The following is a 7,655-nucleotide window of genomic DNA, read 5'->3' as shown; positions in this document are numbered from 1 at the left end:
CTGCAAGACAACATACAGAGTGATCGTAAGTCATGGTCCATAAGCTTGGTTAGCACAGTTGGTATATAATGACACCCTATGGAAAATTCAAGTACAGATAGGAAATTTTCTATCTAAAATTATGTTTAAATAACATACTTACCGTGATCCAACTAGTGCAGACTCCGGCAGGGGTCCGACATTCCTGTCCTGTGCAAACTACTATCCGCCTGTGCAGAGAAAACGAAATTACGGCCGATAACCTCCCGGAAGTAGGTAACCTCCCCTTTGTCCCGCTGGCTAGCGCCCTCTTTTGACGGCAATATGCCATCACCAGCGCAGCAAGCAGGGAGAACAGGAAGCGGGGAGGACGGGAGGGTCTTAAATTTGGGTCACGGTAAGTATGTTATTTAAACGTAATTTTAGATAGAAAATTTCTTTTTAATTACACATACTTAACCGTGACCCAACTAGTTAGAATAGCGCGACAAGGTGGAGGGCTCGCCTGTTCTACTGTCTGTGTGCTGTGATGGTCTGTTGTGCAACTACCACAGAAACGATGCCTCTTGCGCCATCATCCCGCAGGCGTGCGACGTCTCTCTGGTAGAAGTCGATGAGCCATCATCCCTAAAGCAATAGGTGTCCCTCAAGTAGAATTCGACGAAAGTAGAGTGTACTGTGTCGCCTAAGGATATTGGTGCGGGCAAAGAAGACAGAGGTCCACAGCTGTATTGTGGGGGAGGTCTGTGGACCACAGCTGTACTGATAAATGTAGCGCAAGGAAAATCGGGTCGGTGGGTTGAATCCACACTTTACTGAGAGCCCTTCGAATCAAAGGAAGGGAAGGAAACACGAACCCTTATAGGGTTGTCTCATTTGAGCGCGGATGAGCACCAATGCAAGGAGGTGCGCATGTGGTTTGATCCGATGATTCCACAACGGATGTGGGCCAATAGTGGAAGTGATTTTTGTGTTTGAAGGAAACTGGCACAAGACAGAGGTAGGTCACCGTGTTGGGCTTGCCTTAGGCGTGACAGCCAGATCTGTAGAGCTCCTCCATGCGAGCTGACAGGCGATGGGCACTCCCACCCCCCGCTTTTTGACGTTGTCAAAAAATGACAGCACTGGTATGTTGCCTATGCATAGAATGGCAGACATTTGGCAACAAAAGACTTGATGTTCCTGGGACAGGGTTGTGTAATTGCCCAGGTAGGTACCATCACGAAGGGGCATACGGAAGACTTGGTGGCTTCTCTACCTGAGTGTGGCATGTTGGAGTAACCTGCAGAAAGTTGTCGGCAGTCAATGGCTGGGTTGGATCAGGCTTTGGAAGTGCATTTCATGTGCCCACAGGTCACTGAGTCTCATTCTGTGGTGGAATTCCCAAATGGAAGAGGGTTTCCATGGGGAAAATTTTTGCTTAAGGTTCTTTAGTGAGAAAGGGGACCGGATCCATGACAGGCCTCTGGCTGTGTGTGGTGCGCACTAAGTCTGGGATGGAGCGGGGCGGGGGCAGGGAGGAAAGTGGCTCAAGATGTGTTATACTGGCTATTTACATCAAAGCACTGATCTGACATTCGTTTTTAGTATGGCCAACTGCAAGGTGAGAGCTGTATTATCAGTGGTTTCTTAATTGCAAAGGGAAATCATTTGCAGCTTAGTCTTTCATGAATGACTATGTCTCTCAGACTAGAAGTCAAATTGCACTGGGACTTAGTGCTGTAACCTTAGGCCTAAGTAGCCTTTGGGAACCGTCCCAATGACGAGTCCTAAGGCCCTCTTGATTGAGGGACCGGGGATGCAACTTGGGCAAAACACTCTCTACTCTAAATTGTATAATCGAATTCCAGCCCGAATAGACTGGACAGCAGTTGCCTCCTCTGCTGTTCTGATGGTGACTGTTGTACACGACTGATTATCATATATTGTTCCTAGGAGGACACCAATCAGCATGGGCAAAATCAGGAAACAGCTGCTGTGTGCTTCAGGGACGAAGGTGTTCACCATGCAGGTTATGTTGCAATGTAAGGAAGCCGGAAAGAGTTGACGGGGTCTTGTGGTGCAACCGTGTGTCTGAAAGACATGGTGCTTGCTTCCGAAGTGACAACAAAGTCATCCTCTGACAGGCCCTTGACTGAAGGCTGGGGCTCCATGATGGGATAGCCTGCCTAGGCTAGAAACCCCTGGAAGTGTCTCATTGGAAAGACAGTGCTTGAGGAGGAATCCCCATCTGTAACCACAGCAGTGGTTGTGTGTAGAGGCTGAAAGGGTCGGGCAGGGAACACCAAGTGCAGAAAGTGCTTTCAAACGCCAATTGTTTGAGATGTTGATGCTGGATCTGTGTTCAAGCAAGGTGATGGGGTGAACTGATGAGCTTGAATGCGGCATCTGCCGTGCTGGTATGAGTGGGCAGCACCCCTGTGGCTAATGGACGGTTCGTTGTGCTTTGTGGGATGCATCCGTCCTCATCAATACGCCGTTCTCCCAAATGTAGAGGAAAACAATTATGACCCAGGCCTTCTGCTGCTAGAGAGGAGTGGAAGAGATGGGCTTAGGGTGATTGTCTCCTGCCCAGTGGGCAGTTTTTGGGTCCGCTAAAACTTGGAAGGCAAGATAGACACCCCTTCATGGGAAGGCTGGCTAGGATGTAGGGCCCGTGTGGAGCTTTTGTCACAACCACAGTGGTGCAAATCAAGGGTTGTTGTAGGCAAGGGGAGAAATAAGGGATGCCTTACAAACTTGGAAGGAATGAAGGGCATGTGTGTCCGGAGTGGCACCTGTAAGTTGGACTGCCTCATCCCTCCTTGTGCATCTCCAGCCTTATGGGTGATTGTTGCAGGCAAATGAGTTGGGTTGCCTTGTCCGTCCTTGCACCAAGAGAGGGCATTCTTAGCCCTGTGGGTGTGAAGGGTGTGTGTGTGTGTGTGTGTGTGTGTGTCCCTAAGGACCAGCCACTACTGAAATGCGAAGGAGCATACATTCAGGCGTGAATGAGGCTTTTTTTTTTTTTTTGAGTGCAGTTGTCCTCCAAAAGCAAGGTAGGGAGGAATTTATGAAAATGAATACATATATGTGCAAAGGGAATATAAACTTCCATCAACTCAAGTGATGATGTCAGAAATATGCCAATGACAAGAGATCGAGACACAAGAAATAAGCGGCTGTATAAGCATACGTGTAGTGTGCACAGATATACCCAAGTAAATGGGTAAGTGTGCATAATCATCAATGAAAAGGAATCTGTCCATGCACCTATATATGAGATGTACATACGCATATGAATAAAGTGCCAGTACGTAGAGGCAGAGTTCTGGGCATTGTGAACAGAAGGCTGCAAATGCAAGTGTGCCTATATTGCTATGTAGGGAATCTCAATGAATAGATGTCAATGAATAGAGACAGAAATATAACTGTACATGTTAATATGAAAGTCGTCTGAACCTATCCCACAAGCACATACACATGTGTATACCGAGGGATAAGTACACATCTATAAGTGAAAGCAGAAATGTGTATGAATGTAGCAAGATATCTCATAGATATATATGTATATGTGTGTGTGTATATATATATGTATATATATATATACATATATATAGATTTATATATATATATATATATAATTTCGTGATTGTTGCTTGTGATGATAAATCAAAAGGATAGAAGGGGAAATATTGTGATTTATTTCCTGTGGCCAATAGCCTGAGAAACAGCAAGAAAAGTGCAGTTGCTATGCAAAGATGTGTAAAGTCCATGACTGGGCATGAGGACCCAATGAAAAACCGAAAGAAAACATCGTTGGTGGACAGCACGGGGTGCAGGAGTGACGTGCTGTGTTGGCGAAACTAACTACAACTTCAAGCGCCTAGGTTACAAATGCGGAGTTGCCTCCCTTGGCGCCGAAAATGATGGTGTCTTTAGAGCACATATGCCCTTGGTGCGACGTGTCCTCGCTGTAGAGGGAGGAGTGTCGCTGTGTGTGAGTCCGTGGTTCGATGCCACCGTAACCGACACAGGTGAAAACGACCGCAAGGGGAATAATTATAATGTCCCTCAGTGCCGTGGGCATCCCAACACGAATCGGTCGCCATCGGACGCGAGACGGTCGGGGCATGTGGCATGATGGCGCCGTAATCCAGTGTTATGGGCGTCGTGGACGAGGGGGTGACAAGTCCGTCGGCTTGCCGTGGGATGTGCATCCCCCTGTTGCTGAATGGCGGTCCAATCTCGCGAATAGCTCCTCCGAGAGGACCGACGTTCAGCTGTTGTGTGTTGACGGATAAAGGGATAGACAAGATCGGCCCGAGCACTGCCGAGAGGCAGGATCGAGTTATGAATACATTTAAAAATTATCTTGATATTCATTTAAAAAAACTTTAAATACAAAACTCATTTACATATTTATTGATTTTTCAAGCATTGCGCACTCAATGTTGAAAAATGCATCAGACATATGTGGGGACTCTCTTTTTCTTCCCCACTTCAAGCGGGCAAAAGGCCTTGTCAGGCCTGCACGCCTTGATATTGATATATGATATGATATAAGAGGTACTCCAACGTGGAAGTGCCAATACTAGTCTGGGTAACAGCAGAGTTAGGCAATGGGGCAGAAGAATCCAGCACTGCCGAAGTTCCAATGGGGCGTGCACGTACCTGCTCTGTGGGCGAGGGGCGGTGCAGGCGCAAGGTGTGGCACCGGGAGGCAGAGTGGTGCATAATTGCTGCAGCAAGTTAGCGATGAGTTGCTGATTGTTTGGTTGAGTAGCTTGCTGAGACACCATTAGTGGATGGGAAACAGCAGCACTCGGCGGTGTGGCAGATGGGGTCATCACCGCATAGTTTGGTGGGACCGTGCAGGCACTCGCACTGAAGGCGAGGAGCAGTGCCGGTGCAAGGGAAATAACTGTGGCGGTCACCGGCAAGGGTGCCGAAGCAGGGGTTGCCTCCCTTGGATCGGGTGATCCGGACGAGGAGGGGGGTGCACGCGTATGGGCAAGCGTGTCCCCTAGTGGTCCACCTTCCTCCTTACACCAGGGGAGGGCATCCCTACGCGCCTCGGTCGCCATTGGATCCGAGATGGTCGAGGCATGCCGCGTGGGGGGTCGCGTGATCCGATGTCACGGCCGCCACCACGGACGCATCGCACATAGGGCCCAGTCTAATGTGCGGATCCAAAACAAGCTGCCTTTTTTCTTTTTTTTTTTGGTGTTGTTTCCCCAAAGGGATTGTGGCACATTCCATTGGTGCAACTGTGCGTATGGGTAAAGAGATAGAGGAGATTGACTCGTACACTGCCGACTGGCAGGGCTGAGAAACGCGTATCGCGTCGAGTGTGTTCGTGTACCGATAAAAATGACATTAAAGGTAACACTGACCTGAGTGTGTGACAACAAACCTCTAGAAGTCACCAGAGGAGGTGTAGGAGGTGGCAGAGGTCTGGAGTCGACCAAAGGGAGCGGAGGAAGTGGAGAAGGCGGCGAGTTGGCGTTGTTGAGAGGGTCAGGAGTAGAGGGCCCAGAGTGTCGGCGAATCGACTGCGATCGCACCTTAATTTTAGCACGATTCCCCAATCGAGCTACATAATTATGTGACCTGGTTGGAGACATAATTTGACAACAAACAAGAACGCCAGAGAATCGACAGACAGGCAGAAAATACAAAAAAACTTAGCCGTATGAAGAGCACAGGAACAGGAATCATGATGGCTGCCGGAAAAAGAGGGCGCTAGCCAGCGGGACAAAGGGGAGGTTACCTACTTCCGGGAGGTTATCGGCCGTAGTTTCGTTTTCTCCGCATAGGCGGATAGTAGTTTGCACAGGACAGAAATGTCAGACCCCTGCCGGAGTCTGCACTAGTTGGGTCACGGTTAAGTATGTGTAATTAAATCCATTTTTAAGCATGGTGAAAGAGATGCTGGCTACATGTTGATAATATACATCACTTTCAATATTGCTATTTCTTTGGCCAACTGTGCAGAACATACTACAATCCCACTACATACTTACAGGATTTCAGAGAAACCAACAGCTGGGCAAACTGGATACAACCCAGAACAATAAAGCAATAGCCATAAAACAATGGCACATAGCCACTAAATCTCAAACATGTAAAAACTGAAACAAAACATAATAAAAACCAAAACAAACAACACACACAAAAACAAAACAAAACACTGCACGCACACACACTCACACATAAAACCCACACACACCCTCAGTCTCCGGATCTTGAACACTGCTGTCCGACTCTTCTTTGCGTAGATTGCCACTAGCCCCTTCCACTTTTCTGTACAAACAAAACCTGGAGTAAAAGGTCTGTTACACAGTGCTCACCTCAACAAGGTCATCAATTCACCATGCCTCCACTTAAACAACAGTTTTATATATGAACCACAAACCATTCATGTACCAAGAAAACAACCATTCATGTACCAAGAAAACAATCATTTCTGCATTTGTATTCTCAGTTTTTAAAAACTATTTTCCTATAGTTATCGCCGAGTTACAGTCAAAATGATTAAAGGCATCGTTGCAGAGATTTTCAATGAACTTCTGCAGAAAGTGTTATGATTATTTTTCGAAAAAACTGTATCAACTTTCCAGACTGGTATACAAGCACAAGTGTCGAAATCTTAAAAAAGCACATACTGTACTTATAAAAAACAAAAAATAAACAAAAGGTTATTAAAAGTATCTATTACAGTATGGGCAAGAATACAAAAAATAGGAAAAAAGCAAAGGGAAAAAAAAGCAAGCAACATGTTTAATCCTTGCTCATATATATATATATATATATATATATATATAAAATAAAATAAAATCCTTCACCCAACCTTATCATTTCTTTTAAAAAGGAAGAAAACATTTCACTTAAAGACCCTGCTTTGCTTTATAGATTAAAGAAAAAAACAACAACCAAAGGTTACTGACTTGTGTTTGAACTGGGTGGTGGGAGGTGACTCTGCCTCAACATCAGCTTTCCTCTTCTCCCCATGATGCAGAGGGTCAGGCACCTTGTCCCAGTCCTCATGGATCTTCAGCTGCTGGATCCGCCAGTCTATGGCACGCAACAGGTTCTCCAGATCCTTGGGGTTGGTCTAAAAGGCACAACACACCCAGACAGTCACAACAGGACAACAGGTATGTGTGCATCTGTGTATTAACTATGAACACTTGCAAAGCATTCTGATTACAGTTTTAGTGAACAACTACGAAACAGAATGGTTGTTCCTCTTATTTCTGACACCAGATGTTTCTACCGTCACCTCTGTTTTCAACCTGGTCTTCAAGGTTTGTTTTTCATTATCCCTTAATAACAGCCTGGGTGCATCTGTAGAAAACTGAATGATGGGTCCAGGTGTACAGTGAAGTGAGGTGCAGGGACAATGCCCTTATTAGGATGTTAAGGGAGCAAGCCCTCACCCCCACTCCCCAGGAGCAACCCCCCAATCCTCGATGAAAGACGAGAACACATAAAATCTAGGCATACAGCAGAATATGAAATCCTCAATGTCCTTTGATCAAAGAGTAGGCTATAGCTAAGAAATTGATCAGCTATTTAAAACATTATCCACTCCCCCCCCCCCTCTTTTTCTAATATAGTGGAGTCAACAATGACCACTGAGACTCTTTCCATTATGAATGGCTTATTGTTGTTGTTCTTTGTGTAAAGGAAAC

The 7,655-nt window shown here is 46.2% G+C and overlaps 1 protein-coding gene across 2 annotated transcripts in view; it reads right to left on the bottom strand.

Moving 5' to 3' along the window:
- Positions 1–7,655, bottom strand: part of LOC143280049 (uncharacterized) — a 28,338-nt gene that overhangs the window by 4,577 nt on the left and 16,106 nt on the right. For both annotated transcript variants that reach the window (XM_076584527.1, XM_076584528.1), the window contains exons 17-18: positions 6,909–7,075; positions 6,191–6,264 (exon numbers count right to left, since the gene is read on the bottom strand). In XM_076584527.1, coding sequence (XP_076440642.1) covers positions 6,191–6,264; positions 6,909–7,075 — 241 coding nt within the window. The remainder of the gene's footprint in view (positions 1–6,190; positions 6,265–6,908; positions 7,076–7,655) is intronic.

This window comes from Babylonia areolata, chromosome 3, assembly GCF_041734735.1.
Source record: "Babylonia areolata isolate BAREFJ2019XMU chromosome 3, ASM4173473v1, whole genome shotgun sequence".
Lineage (NCBI taxonomy): Eukaryota > Metazoa > Mollusca > Gastropoda > Neogastropoda > Buccinidae > Babylonia > Babylonia areolata.
Note: the sequence above shows the minus strand (reverse complement) of the source record. Positions and strands in the feature narration are given on the sequence as shown.